Below are 15097 nucleotides of genomic sequence, written 5' to 3' on the forward strand. Positions count from 1 at the left end.
ATTTATTATATAAATAAAATTTTAAATATTAAAAATAATGCACCTTTTAAGTGATAAAATAAAATTTTATTTGTTTTTTGTTTTATCAACTTTTTATTTTAATAGATTTTTTCTTCCTTTTGACATGTCCCATGGGTTGTACCTTGTCCAATGCAAATTAAAGAAAACTTCCATAAACTCTACTGATTCAATCCAGAATGAATGTTAAGAAAATAAACAATTATGTGCATTCATATAAAGTTCATATTTTATATTTAGGCATTTTAAAGTATAAAAAAATATCTTTAGACATTTAAAATAAAATATATATTTTTTTAGGACAATTCACTTAAATAAAATAAGTAGAGATCAATTTTATTAGATTGCAACTTTTTAAACTCCAAAACGCAATTGAAACTTTTCACTAATTTATAGAAACCGTTACTGACAGTAACAGATTAGAAGATTACGTAAACCGCTACTGGCAGCTACGATTTACATGAAACACTGGAATAAGCAGAAATTGTTATAGGCAGCAGCGATTTCTGTATAAGTGGAGTTGCTCATAAACCGCTACAGACAGTAGCGGTTTATGTGTTGTGGGGCTTGTTCGTAAACCGTTGGAGGCAGCCGCGATTTACGTTCAAAGGGGCTATAAATCCGTGAGAGCCAGCCGCAGATTCTTCATTTGGCGTAGAGTTTGAATATTCTTAGAGAGAGAAAATTCTAGAAAGAGGGAGAAAAACTTTGGGATCGCGAATTCGAGTTTTCTCAGTAGTGACCTTCAATTGGACATTATGGTAGACGAACAGAGCTTGTATCGACTGAATGGCGTTGCCATTGCCGGTGCCATTGTCGATGAGGTTAGTTTCTTTTTTATTTTTCTGAGTATTAAAATTTGTAAAATATATCTGTTAGGATTTGGTTGAATTAGTCCCACATTACTTAGGATAGCAAATGAAGTGGGTGGCCTAGGCTATAAATATGAGGCTAAGTTCTCCATTTGTTTTTGCACCAGTCAGAAACACTTTAAGCTTGTATCTGATTTTTCTTTTTCTCTGTACTCTTTGATTAGAGAGTGTTGTGAGGTGTAGTTAGATATTTGCTTTGAGAGAGTGTGGGTGTATTGGGGTGCCGGTGTTAGAGAGAAAGAAGTCTATGTGTTGTAACAATTTTCACATAGTGATATTCTCTGGTTGTCATTTGACAACGGCCGTAGTTTTTTCTCCAGTAATTGGAGTTTCCACGTTAAATTCTTGTGTTGTGATTATGTCTATTTTATTTCTTTGTCAAAGGTGTTTTCTCAAGGGAGAATGGTGTCTTATTCCCAACATGTGGTATCAGAGCTTCGGTTCGGTGGGATTTATTCTTAGTATACTCTGTGGTTGCAGCCTAGTCTGACCTTCTACATCAGAAAAGAATTTTGTCCTGTAGCTTGAGGTTGATCTTTGGTTGCTGTTGTTATTGCTGGAAGGCAGTGTGACACTGTGAGAGTGCTGTTTGAAAAGGTTCTGGCTAAGGAAAGACTTGGTATTTAAGTGTGTCCATTGTGACCCACCTCTCTTTCCTGGGGACCCTTCCTAGTGCACGGTTGAGTTATACTATTCCAGTATACGGTTGCAACTATGTCATGATATTCAAGTGCTGTGAAGCTTGAAAAAGAAAAATTTGATGGAAGAATCAATTTTGGCTTGTGGCAAATACAAGTCAAGGATGTGTTGATACAATCAGGTTTGCACAAGGCGTTGAAGGAGAAGATCTCTGGTTGCTCTCTCTATGAGAGAAGATGACGTTCTCTAGAAGACAAGAAGTATCCTCATGGTATTACCGCACTGCCATGGATAAGGATAAGTTGTGGCAATCGGGTCCACAATTGCACACGGGCATTGGTTGGCGTTGAGATGCAAGGTGTGTGACGGAGTTATGTCGATGGCTGAAGAACTTCCAGGAAAAGCCAATTTGGAAGTTGCACCATGAATTTTCAGCAAGGTTTCGATCTGTACCAAGGCGAAATGCTTGAGTGGTCTAATTCCAAGTGAGTATACTTTCATGGTGGAGTATGATAGTTCTCTGAACTATGATTGTCGGTATAGACAATGGCAGTAAAGAATTGTCGGTGTTGACAATGGAAGCTGAAGATGTGTGACTATTTCAATCAAGGTGGAGATTGTTAGGATTTGGTTGAATTAGTCCCACATTACTTAGGATAGCAAATGGAGTGGGTGGCCTAGGCTATAAATATGTGGCTAAGTTCTCCATTTGTTTTTGCACCAGTCAGAAACACTTTAAGCTTGTATCTGATTTTTCTTTTCCTCTGTACTCTTTGATTAGAGAGTGTTGTGAGGTGTAGTTAGATATTTGCTTTGAGAGAGTGTGGGTGTACTGGGGTGCCGGTGTTATAGAGAAAGAAGTCTATGTGTTGTAACAATTTTCACATAGTGATATTCTCTGGTTGTCATTTGACAACGGCTGTGGTTTTTTCTCCAGTAATTGGAGTTTCCACGTTAAATTCTTGTGTTGTGATTGTGTCTATTTTATTTCTTTGTCAAAGGTGTTTTCTCAAGAGGGAATGGTGTCTTATTCACAACAAGATCCCAGTTGTGCCTCTGCCGTCGGACCCCAAACAACAAACAATTATGCAAGCTGTAGATATGTCGACTTCACCAACGAAGTGACTGGTAGACTCCTGGTGTCCTTCAAAACAGAGTTGACACACTCAGATATGTTGGTCGTCATGTGGCCATATCGTTTGCCGCCATCCTTGTTCTGTATCCACCTCCCGTACTCCATTCTATTTGCCCAATCACACTTGGTCGGATTTTCAGTTCTCATAATATCAAACCAATACTCAAACTTGGCCTTCGTCTTCGCATAAGCAGCATTCACCAGTAGCCTCCTTGCATCCCACCCCTTGAAGTTGAGAGCAAAATTGGCGGCAACATGACGAATGTAAATGCCCGATAAGCATGAGGAAGTAGCCAACCACTATTAGGTGCCTCTAGTGCAGCCTTGATGCCATTGTACCTGTCAGATATCACCAGAATACTTGGTTGTGGGGTCACATGTCTTCTCAGGTTAGTCAGGACGTATGCCCAATACTCTGCATTTTCTCCTTCCACAAGTGCAAACACAATGAACAAGATATTCGAGTTTCCGTCTTGAGCAATAGCCAGTAGCAAAGTCCCTCCATACTTGCCATATAAGTGCGTACCGTCGATACTGACTAGCGGTTTGCAGTGTCGGAAAGCCTCAATACAAGGAGAAAATGTCCAGAAAAGACGTTGAAAGTAGACAGTTGATTCATCAACCTGATCACCCACTCTAACCGGAAAGGTCTTCAACAGAGCAATCGTACCCTCCATGGTGGATGTCACCCCAAGGATCCAATGGGGCAACTCGCCATAAGACTTCTCTCAGTCACCGTAGATCTGTGTTACTGCCTTCTACTTCGCCATCCAGACCTTCCTGTAACTAGGCCTGAAACCATAGGTTGCCTCAGTTGCTTCCTACAACACCTTTATCGTAACCGATGCATCAGCTCTGACCAACGGAAAGATCCTCGCACATATCACATGATAATCAAGCTGTCTGTGATCGCTCGATATCGATGTGGCCAAACCCGATGGCCCATGGGTATATGTGTATTTCTCAGAATAATCATCACTGTCCCCAACAATGTCGGCCAGCTCATCGTCCGAATCATCGTCTCGCATCGCATTTTCAACTCGATCCGATCTAGTCTCAACTTCAAAATCAGGAACACCATGAGGCACACTAGCAATACGAACCGCAACACATGGAAGATCAGGGATCAGACAAGCAGGTGCTACCACAGGCATCGATATTGAGGCACCCCCATCATCGTCGACTGAGGATTCAGCGCTGATGCCCCAGAGCTGTCGATGCCATCTTCAAACTTCGCAAACAACTCGGGTATTCTAACCTCAGGAAAACTTCGCCGATAGTGAAACCAGACCTGCATATCTTCATCGAACCCTATAACAAATGTCTCATACTTGACACAAGCTGACACAACAGCAATAGGAATCTTGTAAAACAACTTCTTTACTCACTTTGTCTCACGCACACCCAACTTCTGTAATATGATGTTTTTCTATCTCTGTCAACGTACTCGACGACCGGATAAAAAGGCTAAGCGATTCCCTATCCGTAAATTTAACACCGTGCCTTTTGCTTTTTTGAATTTTACCAGAGTAATAACTAGAGCTAGAAAACTCTCCTCACCATCCATTTGTGAAAAATAGCATTCCAGTACTACCTCAATGCATTGGAGGGATATATATAGCCAATCACCACATGCATACATCACACATAAACTGCTACTGGCTGTAGCGGTTTATGACCAAGCCAACTTGTATAGAAACCGCAGCTGCCTATAGCGGTTTTTGTTTGGGCAACATTCCACATAAGCCGCGACTGCCAGTAGCGGTTTACGTGCTCCTCTAAACTGCTAGTGCTAGTAACTATTTCTATAGTTATATGAAAATTTGCATTTGTGTCTTGCTATTTAAAATATTGTATTTGAGTAAAATTCTTCTCCAAACAATTTATTTAAGTAAATTTTCATACTAATAATGTTTTCGTGTAAATTAAATATTACATGTATTTATTTATTTATATACATGAATATATAATATGGGTTGAATTTTGTATATGTTATTTTTTATTTTATTTTTTTATATTTGTGTGTATTCTATAACTCAATATATCTAACATACTATAATGATTAGATCAATCTGGGTCAAATCAATTAAGTTGAGTGTAATGTAACAAAAAAAATATTTAAGTGTAAATAATTTTGAAATGGTTAGTTTAGAAATTTAACTTTAATATTGTGAAACTTACACACTGAGACACACAATACAATACTTGTTTATTAATTTTATATCGTATAAATTATGGTGGAAATTCAGGTGCAGTCGACTTTACGTGAAGTTGATACCTGAGAGTCGTTAGATAATTTGACTGATTTGACTAAATTTTCATCTAACGGTTTTCAGATATTAATTTCATGTGAAGTCGACTTCACCTGAGTTTTCACCATAAATTATATATATAATTTGATGGACGCTCACTCTCCAAGCAAAACCAGTATATTATAACTTGAGAATCTCTTAAATAGTGGTAATAAACGTGACAAACACGCACTAACTAATTAAACAGAGAAATTCGATAGAGGTTCTTTTTAATAGAAAGTAATTTAAGTGGATTTATTTGCAAGATTATGAGTCGAATCTACTCTGGTCCGTAGGACTAGGAGTCTTGCCACTTAAATATTAAAAAAAAAAATATAATAAAAATTTTATCTGTAAATTAAAAAATAAGTTATCAATAAAATATAATTCAAATGATATAATATTTTTATTCTGGTTTAAAGATTTTGAATTCGAATATCGTTTTTAATTTAAAAAAAAAAAACTAAAGAATAGCCTAAATCCTCTTCAATCATGGAAATGAAAATAAAAATATAGTAGGAAGAAAAAAGCACATAATGAAGGAGCAAGTTGCAATATCCAAACCTCTTGGTTCTGGGAATCATTATTATCATGTGGCGCCTGATGAGTAGTTTCTTGTGGCTGTGGAGAAGAACTGTCGGCAGCAACAGTAGTCTCTTCCAGAGAGTCAACGGTGGTTCTTTCTTGCTTTGCCGCTACTCCCTCATCGTTCTTCACTTTCTCTGATTGTACCATCGTCACCATGTGGAGTTATTATAATAACTTATAAGAGAATATAAGATATTATTGTGGAAGGGTTTTAGTTTGTTTGCCTATTATATAGAATGAAACCTGAGGAATGGGGAATATTATTGGGGGAATGAAAATAACATGAGGGTGGAGTACAACTACTGCAGCTTCACCTTCAACTTCAATAATTAAAGCTCAGGGAAAATATTTTCTTATAATATTACGCGGAATAATATAATATAAGACGATAAAGGGGAACAAAATAAAACGTGATTCTTAGTTTCTTACTTTCTTAAGTGCCTCTACCAAAAAGTCCCAAAAATCTTTTTACCGGATTATAACACTAGCAGTTTTTTTTTAAATAAAAAGGAACTAGCTAGATTCCTGTGCATAAGGGAAATAAATCTTTACCACAAGATAATCAATCAATATAAATCAAGATAAGTGAAAAAAGTCTAGAAAATCAACTATAATATAACCTAATTCAATAATTTTATTTTATTTCTAACTTTAAAATTCTAAAAATTAAAATAGCGGGGTTATTTATTTTTTTTTTATCTTTTTTAGTAACGAATCTGTTTTTCAATTTGTTAGTTTTATTGATTACATTTTTAGTTGGTTCTTAACGAAACTCATATAAGTAAAATGAGACCAAATTCCTTCTTATTTAAGTAGATCAGCCACCAAATTAGATTCATGTTGAATTAAATCAATTTGTGTTGATTGAGTAATAAGTTCACTCATCCGCTTATTGGGAGTTCAAATTCTGTCTTGTATATGCAGCAATTCATTAGTCAATGACAAATTATTAAGTGAAACTTAATTTGCAATGAATTGATCATTGACCTATCGAATTAGAAGATACTAGTTGACTACAAAAAAAAAAAAATTTCATGTTAAATTAGTGTGATTGAGATTGTCAAATCTTTTTACTTCAATTTAAAGATCTTACTAAAAATATCTATTTTAACACGACATTCTGGCAACTTCCCATGCATAATAAAAGAGTAAGCATTCAGACAGTCAATCTTAACCTTATATCTAACTTCTCCAACAAGAACCAAATCTTTTCAATTGGCAAAGATCAGAGCTTTGTCCTCAAAATTCTGTCTTTGAGCACTACATCGGAACATTCCCACAGCCACCCACCGAAACACTCAAAGGTTATTACTATTAAAGACACAACCATCACAATTTAGCATAATAAAATCGTATTTTGGACAAACCTATGAGATATATACAAGCATGAATAAGTCAAGGTTAAAAAAAAAGGGTTAAAGTCACCAAAATGAGGTGCGAAGATTCGAACACGAACTGCCACAGATGATACAAAAATAACAAAATGACATGAATTTTTTTTTGACTTAAATGAATTAAAAAAAAAAAGTGTTTCCATCTCTTATAATCAAACGAAAATCAACATGACAATTCTAATACATGATATTTCTTATTTTGAGCATGAATAGATTAATAAATCTAAAACCATCTTGGTGATTAGTAACAAGATTAAACACTTCCACACAATCCGCCTCACAAATAATATCTCGTTGACCCACATCCTAAGCTAAGAGATATCCTCTCCAAATAGCAAACAATTCTCCTTAAAAAATACTATTATTCTCAATCATTTCCAAACACCCCCTTTGCCAACTCCGATTACAATATCTAATAACGCAAGTAAAATCAACACTATCACCCGAACTAGGATAACTAGCATCGCAATTAATTTTGAAAGTACCAATGGATGGGATTCCAAAAACTATTTAGAATAGAGGGATGAGACATACGTTGTAATTCAAAAATATTCCTAAGCTCTGTTTCTGAAGCTAATGCCAGACAAATCACTTTTTCCAGATGTCAAATTTCATGAGTATTAAAGATGTCATTATTCCTTACTCGCCATATCCACCAAAGTCCCGAAAAGAACCTGAATGGATGCTCTCTGTTATGATACAAGAACCAATTCATCAAATCCAGAGGATGACAAGAAATATCCAATCTATGTCATACAAGTTGAGCTTTTGGGCAATTGCGAATACAATGTAAAACCGATTTCTGACTAGAAAGACATCTTGGGCACCTATCCAATGACGACATCCCTCTTCTGAAGCAAAAACTTGCAGTAGGAAGAGCCTCCTTAAGACACAACCAAGCAAAAAACTTGTGCTTTTCCGGAATAAACTGGCGCCAAAGCCAAAGTCCCGCTCCTCCCAACCAACCAGCTGCTTACACAACCACAAGTAACCATTGCGTGAGTCATAGACTTTGACAGCAGACCCAGACCAGTACCAACCCACTTCCGGACCTGTTTGCACATCTGGATTGTAAGAAAGAATATTACCTTTCAGATTTTGAGATAAAAGGGAATAAAGAGTATCCAAATGCCACCTACCAACCGAGCAGATATCTTGTATCCGGAGGTTCGAATTAGAAATGTGAACATAATCCATCTTATTAGATAACTACCATTCTCTCCTCCAGCTAGAAAACAAAAAATTCTTGTTCAAATTTCCAATACACCAAGCAAATCCATCATTCAACACTTCCCAAGCCTTGCAAAGATTCCTTCAAATGGGAGAGCCCTTATTTTTAGGACAACCAAAACAGTCGTATAGAGATGTTCGATATTTGACATCTAACAATTGGATCCATAACTTGTTTGGCTGCTGGAAAAAAGTTCAAACTATCTTTCCAAAAAGATGTTAAAATTGAAACAAAAAATAAAATAGATAGATTGAAATTGAATATAAAGTTATTTTTTATCTAATTTTTTAATACAAACAAGAAAGAGATTTCTCAACCTAACTTATTCACACCATAGTTTAAGAATTGAATTGAAATGACTCTTTAACATTCTATCTAATTCCCCATTCAATAAGAGATGGACTCACTCAATCTCACTTGTCTACACCATAATTTTATCATAAAACCAAAAAATTAAAACAAAAAAAAAACCTTAAAGTTCACGAACATAAAATTCAATCTATTAACTAAATAAACAACAATCAAAATACATCAGAATAAATTAATAACTTTTTAAAAATATTTGATTTTTTCATATTACAAATATTTAAAGCACGTATAAAATATCTTGCAAAACATAGATATTGAGTTCCATTAACCATATTTTATCTTTTGAGTAATAAAATATCTTGGTTGCTTCATACACAACGACAAAAATTTTTTATTATGGAAGAGAAATGCATGCAATTCAATTTTATTGGTTGTGCATGTGTTTTTATTTTGGTATGGAAATTAGTAATTGGACCTACCGATTACTTTGCAAGTTGATTTTTCAAAATTTTTTAATATCAAACTGGAGGGTCCAATTGTTTATTGTGATTTAAAAAAAAATATTCATAAATCGGAGGATACAATTTTTGTTCGTAACAAATCGAATGGTCTAATTTTTGTTCTTAAAAAATCAGAAGATCCGATTTCTACATTTTAAATAAAAAATTTTATATTTGAGAATAACACTTTTATAATTCATAATCCTAAAGAACACCGTTTTAATCCAAATATAAAAAATAATTTACGTACACAACACAAAGAAATACAAAAACATAAATTTTCTTTGCTAAAACAGAAACAGTAAAAAAGACCGAACACATGACATGATGAGTGTTACTGTAACTAGAAAAAACCCAAAAAATCTTAATGTTTGGTCTAAAAAAAATTCCAATCCACCATATCATAGATCTTTTCTAAATTAATTTTGAAAGTCATAACTCTTGTTTTGGATTTTATCTTATTCATAAAATATAGCAACTCTTTAACAACTAAAACATTATAGGATGTACTCTTGTCCAGCCTAAATCCTCCTTTAAGATGACCAATAATACTCTTAAAAAAAGAACACAGTAACAAAAAGTTTCATATGAGTATACAATTATGTAAATTTCAAAAAGTTTGAATTTTACCGACCAAAAATATGGTGTGAATATTAAATACAAAACATATATTAAATATTTTTTTTTGAATCAAAGGGAGCTCAACACAGCAGAGTGGAGCAAATAGCAAAGCTATAGTAAGAATAAAACAAGATAACATACAACTCCTAAACACTGTGACCCGGCCATCAACACCTAAAGGGCTCAACACCATTCCATTCTTCGTAGAATGTAAACGATCTGTTAATAATGTCCCCTACTCTTGAACTCTTATTTCGGAAGAGTCTGTCATTTCTTTCTAGCCAAATTGTCCAGATAACAGCAAATAATCCAGTGAACCATCTCTTCCTATCTACCTTTCTTCCTGTAAAGTTCGTCCAACTCTCAAAATGTTCCTTCAAAGTACCCGGAAAGCTCCATCTTTGTTGAAAGACCATTAGCCAAGCACACCACACCTGCCATGTAATCTCACAACTAAGAAACAGATGATACGCGGTTTCCACAGGCTTACCACAGAGAAGACACCTATTGTCCTGCTGGTCAATAACCCGTAATCTGCACAGTCGATCCTTTGTGTTGACCCTTCCGACTAACGCAAACCAAGAAAGGAGTTCAACCCTCGGGGGGACAAATCCTTTCCAAACAGCACTAGTGAAGCTATAGCTGGTAACCTCCTCCGGTAGGACTTCCTCCTGCATCACTCACACAAAGGATTTTGTTGAGTAGTCACCTGTTTTATCAAATTTCCATACCACACTATCTTCCCTCCCATTTGTAAGCTTGAATGACTGTAAGATCTCATGAATCTGGTGTACTAAGTCCAACTCCCACTGGAACAACTCTCTCCTCCACTGGAAACTCCAAATCCACACTAGCCCATCCCAAAAGCCACAGTCTGCTATCACAGATTCATGAAGAGTTGAGACCGAGAAAAGCCTAGGAAACATATCTTTCAATACTCCAGCCGATAGCCATCTATCCTCACAGAATCGGATTGTTCTGTCATTCCCTAACTCCATCGACAACCCACTGATCATCTGATCTCTCAGCCCCGGCTTATTAACTTGTAGCTGGCATATATCCTTCCAAGGACCCCCTCACATATATTAAATATTAAATAAGCATTTTTGTAATTTTCTTCCCTTTTATCGATGATACTACCTTTCTCCTTTTTTCTGAATAAATATATATTCATGTGATTTTGATGCCTAGAATATAAGGATGATCTGTTTATTTCCCTTAACATATGTAGCTTTTTTGCGGTTGTTGAAAAAGAGGACAAGCACACATCTGCTTTTTAGTTTTTATCAACACGTTTTTATTTTGGTTTTGGTCTTCGTCAACATGTCAAAAATTGCCTCCTAATGGAGTCAGTAATTGTCATTTTGGTAGTTTGGTGGTATTATTGTGCTATTCATGGGATGTATTGTGCTCGTATTATTAGAAAAAACTATAAGTTTCCTGTGATTTTTCTCTTTTATTCTTCGAATTGTTTCTGCCAAGAAAATAATTTTTATATGATATTACTTCGGTTTAGAAGTTCTTTTTTCTTAGCAAATTTTTTTTTGCTTGCTTCAAAATTTACATATGGTTCTTCAAATCATAATGATGTTCTTTTATTTTTTACACCGACATTATCCCAAACACGCAAATATGAGAAAAAATATGAGAAATTTTTTCCAAAAGTTTTAAAAGATCATAAAGCAAAGCAAAAAAGTTTCAACTTGAGAACACCCTATTCTTCACAACCTTTTCTGCTTCGGTTACAGTCAGATGCCTGATCCCATTTTCCTTCAACCATCTCTTCCCACCAGCAAGACATTCTTGCACTCTGTTTTCATTCAATTTCAACAACTTAAGACCTTCACTTGATTTTGGAAAAAATCCTTCTGGTCTCAAACACCATGCCCCAAATACCCCAAATAAAACACCAATATCGCTGCTGAATCTTTCGACACCACCATTATGAAATTTTACACTACTTATAAGAATACCATTAAAAATCAATTGATCAATTCCAGTAGCCAAACTTCTCCATACCCCAACAAAATCCCTACTATTCAAAGCTTCTTCTACAACTGACATTTTGCTTTGCAAATAATCTAGGGCATCTATCAGTGTCTTTGACACAGTCCACCCTTCTTCAACCTTTTGCCATTGCCTCTTGTTCTTGATGTAATCTCGAGATCGAGCATCAAAACCTCTCAAAATAACCAGAGATATCCTTTCAACCCATTCTGTTCTAAAATCTTCCAACTTCTTGATCTCGTCATCCAAGATGACCCTACCAGAACTCTTTGACAAAACTTCGCCATTTCTATCTGCATTACTTGGCAACTCTGCTTTATCATCCAGATCCAGATCCATCTCAAGGAAAAAGACATCCTCAGACCATTCCCTTAATGCAGATTCAAAGTAATGGGCAGCATTGTTGGAAACTGCTACTTTAATTACAGCATCATCATCAGCTAAGGCAGTTAGTCCTTCAGCTTCTTGGCAACGGACAAGTATGGAATCAAAAAATTTTCTTATAATAGGCACACCTGCTAATCTGAGAAATTTGGACCTCAAAGTAACACTTGGTAATGATCTACATCGTTCAATAACAGCTGATAGATGGCAAAGAAATGCACTGGAAATTAGGGGAGACTTGAGATCATCAGTACATGATGAGAGAACTGCAGCTTCAACTTTCTTTCTCCAATTATTCTCATCTTCAATGTCAGGTTTAAGCTTATCAAGGGCATCACCTAGCTCTATTTCTGCCCACAGATCAAGCCAGTCTGGTCTATCACAAAATACAGATAGTGAAGAAATCCTCTGCAACATACCATTGTCATCAGAAAATAGCAAAATTCCAGAACGCTCCACCAAAGACTTGATCCTTTTATCAAAAGCTATCATCAGGTCAATCAGATGCAGCCACGATATTCTAGCAGATGATTGAATACCTGTAACACTCTCCTCTTCTAGTTGACTAATATAACTAGGGAAAATTTCTTTTGCCAAGTATGTTGATAAGGAAGTAACCATTGCTGAAATCCATTCTTCTCTGCAACTATAGCCAACTACTTTTGCTTCATCAATCAAAGGCTGCAACATTTCATCCATTGAATCAACATAATCGCTTGTGATCTTATATACAAGCGTAAATATAAATTCTGGTTTATCAATCCATTTTGAGAAATGTCGCTGGGAAGCCAATGACAAGGGATTCGCAAGCTCTTCAATTACCCAAAGTGGTTGTCGCAGAGCAACCTCCCTATCATGGCCCTCAAGCTGTCTACATTTTCTTTGCCTTTGCAACTCTTGTAGGTTGCATAAAGCAAGAAAGTTTCCAGAGTACTTGAGTCTAACATCTGCTTGCATACGCAGTAGAGGATTCAGTCCTTGATTTGCAGAAGCCAAAGAAGAAAGAGGTGGGGGCCATCCAAGGGAAGCAAGAAGTGCTTGATGATCAGCAATTGCCTGGGGTCTTAAGATAGCTAGAGCTCGATCTACTCTATGATCAGCTGCTGATAAAAGACGCTTCCACTGAGGCTGTGTCTTTGTAATTGAGGTCAATAGTCCTTCTGTTGTTTTTAGCATGTTTATAGCAACCAGACGCAGTTCCTGCAACATTTAGCCGACATCAACGATGTAATGATGCAATAGTTCCCAATGGATATTGGGGTCCATGATAAGAAAGATTTCTCACTTCTGAATTCTGACTAGAAGGCTTCCTCAGGTGTTTGTTCATGGTATTTGATACAGCATCTTCAATATCACCAATCAAAGTATTAAGTTTCAGCGCTGTTTCTGTAAGAAGCAGTATCAGAGTATTAATAAAAGTTGCACTAGCCGTATACTGAAATAAGCAGCATTATTCAACAAGTATGACCAGTATGATATCTAAGAAATCAGCCTAAGCAAACCAACATATATTTGAGAACCACAAATCCATTTCACAAAAGTAACCACAACATAAGTATTCCATCCAATTCATGCTCTTCTGACGGTGATAATTGAAAACCAAAAAATAATAATACTGATAACCAACCTGCATAAACACGAACATTCTCCAACCTGGCAACTTCCTTCGCCAAAGCCGCAAGTTCCTCTCTGAAACCCTTGCCATCACCCTCTTCGCCTCTTCCTCCATCTCCACCCAACAACAAACCAATTCAATTTCGCAAAATTCAAAACACCACAAAAACCTTACAATTAAACCAAAATAAAAGAGAAAGATCAATGGAACCGAACCTGGCACGGCGTTGGAAGAGCAAGTGGAGGCAAGGGCACTGAGGCGGTTGTTGACGTCGCCCGAGAACGAAGTGTAAGCTGAGAGACCCTCTCCTAGTCGGCGAGTGGACTCGTTCAGAGACCGATCCAACTCGGAGCACTGAGTCTGTAGCTCGGTGACGAGGGTCGAAGCTTCGCAGAGGGCATCTTTGGTGTGGAACTTGCCGTCAAGGAAGGAGAGTGCGGAGGGAGAGAGGTGAGAGGGTGCAGGCAGCGAGTCCATGAACAATGAAATCTCGAAGGTTCTGGATGGAAGTTTCTTGGCGTGCAGTTGTTCTCCGGTGTCAGATTCTGATGAGAGATTGTGTGTAATTATAATCCAATACAAATTTTAAAATGTCTTTTAAATTTAAAGTTCTACATCAATCAAAATCTAATATAACTTTATTCGATCATCTTATCTAGTTAATTGATTTAATTTAATTAATCTATTTATTTATTAAAAACAAAGATGACAAAATTTATTTCTTCTCTAACAATAGAAGTTGTGACAAACTTTTAACAAAATTTTCATTATAATTTCAATAAACATTAACAAGGTTTTCAGCTTATCACAATTTTAACAAGATTTCAGTACAATTTTAAAAAAGATCAACAATTTTTTTCCAAAAATTAACCCAGAAAAAAACACAGCAGTGAACTAATCATTTAATGATTCAATCAACACCAAGAATACCCATTTCAGAACAGCACAGGAGCATATCTAACCATTAAATGATTTAAGTTATGGAAAGGAAAGCTCGAAGATGGTTAAATCATCGCTAACAACCAGATATGCGTTCAATCTTCCCAGAATCAAGCAACAATTTAGCAATCGTCAACCACAATTTCAAATTCAAAATCAACAACAACAAAAATTATATGATTGCAAATTAGTAATTACAATGGAGCAGCAACACAGATTCGGCAACAACAGAACCAACCGCAACAACTAAAAAACTTCATGCCAAAATTCAAAAATCAGAGATGCAGTAGAAGAAGTAATAGAACTGTACATTGAGAGTTTAGATCTAAGAAATTCAATTGAGCAAAACGCGACCTCACACACTGTGGATCTGTTCCGCACGAGAGGAATCAGACACTTTGAGATGGTGGCGCGACGAAGGCGACGGCTACGACGACGAAGCTGCTAGACGAAGACGACGGGTGGCCGTTTGAGCCTTTGAGATGCTTATTTTGCTTTGAGAGGCTTTGTTTGCTGAATCAGGAAGGGGCTATGGGGAGGACGAAGCTGAGCGA

General features: G+C 36.3%; 2 protein-coding genes and 1 long non-coding RNA gene across 6 annotated transcripts in view; 1 reads left to right on the plus strand and 2 right to left on the minus strand.

Annotated features, from left to right (window-relative positions):
- The window catches only part of LOC107642412 (probable polyamine transporter At1g31830), a 10306-nt gene extending 4397 nt beyond the window's left edge, over nt 1-5909 (minus strand). The window contains exons 1-2 of one of the 2 annotated variants that reach the window (XM_016345756.2): nt 5787-5909; nt 5520-5677 (exon numbers count right to left, since the gene is read on the minus strand). Coding sequence is in view for 1 of the 2 variants with exons in the window: in XM_016345754.2 (XP_016201240.1) it covers nt 5520-5699 (180 nt within the window). In the remaining variant the exon portion in view is untranslated. Of the gene's footprint in view, nt 1-5519; nt 5759-5786 lie in introns of those variants that run through there. The other variant, XM_016345754.2, reaches the window with a different exon arrangement.
- Nucleotides 10898-15097, plus strand: part of LOC107642415 — a 7771-nt gene continuing 3571 nt past the window's right edge. For both annotated transcript variants that reach the window (XR_001620665.2, XR_002362257.1), the window contains exon 1: nt 10898-10909. This is a non-coding gene — a long non-coding RNA (uncharacterized LOC107642415). The remainder of the gene's footprint in view (nt 10910-15097) is intronic.
- Nucleotides 11237-15097, minus strand: LOC107642411 (RINT1-like protein MAG2). 2 transcript variants are annotated; one of them, XM_016345753.2, is made up of 5 exons: nt 14898-15097; nt 13820-14149; nt 13617-13718; nt 13275-13375; nt 11237-13189 (listed from the first exon to the last, which is right to left on the minus strand). In XM_016345753.2, exons 2-5 carry the CDS (start codon nt 14079-14081, stop codon nt 11297-11299), a joined length of 2358 nt encoding a protein of 785 aa, XP_016201239.1. In that variant the 5' UTR covers nt 14082-14149; nt 14898-15097; the 3' UTR covers nt 11237-11296. The 2 variants fall into 2 exon arrangements, with proteins under 2 accessions (XP_016201239.1, XP_020978450.1); XM_021122791.1 differs by lacking the exon at nt 14898-15097 and adding an exon at nt 14649-14779.

Source organism: Arachis ipaensis, chromosome B05 (genome assembly GCF_000816755.2).
Source record: "Arachis ipaensis cultivar K30076 chromosome B05, Araip1.1, whole genome shotgun sequence".
In the NCBI taxonomy this organism is placed as follows: Eukaryota; Viridiplantae; Streptophyta; class Magnoliopsida; order Fabales; family Fabaceae; genus Arachis; species Arachis ipaensis.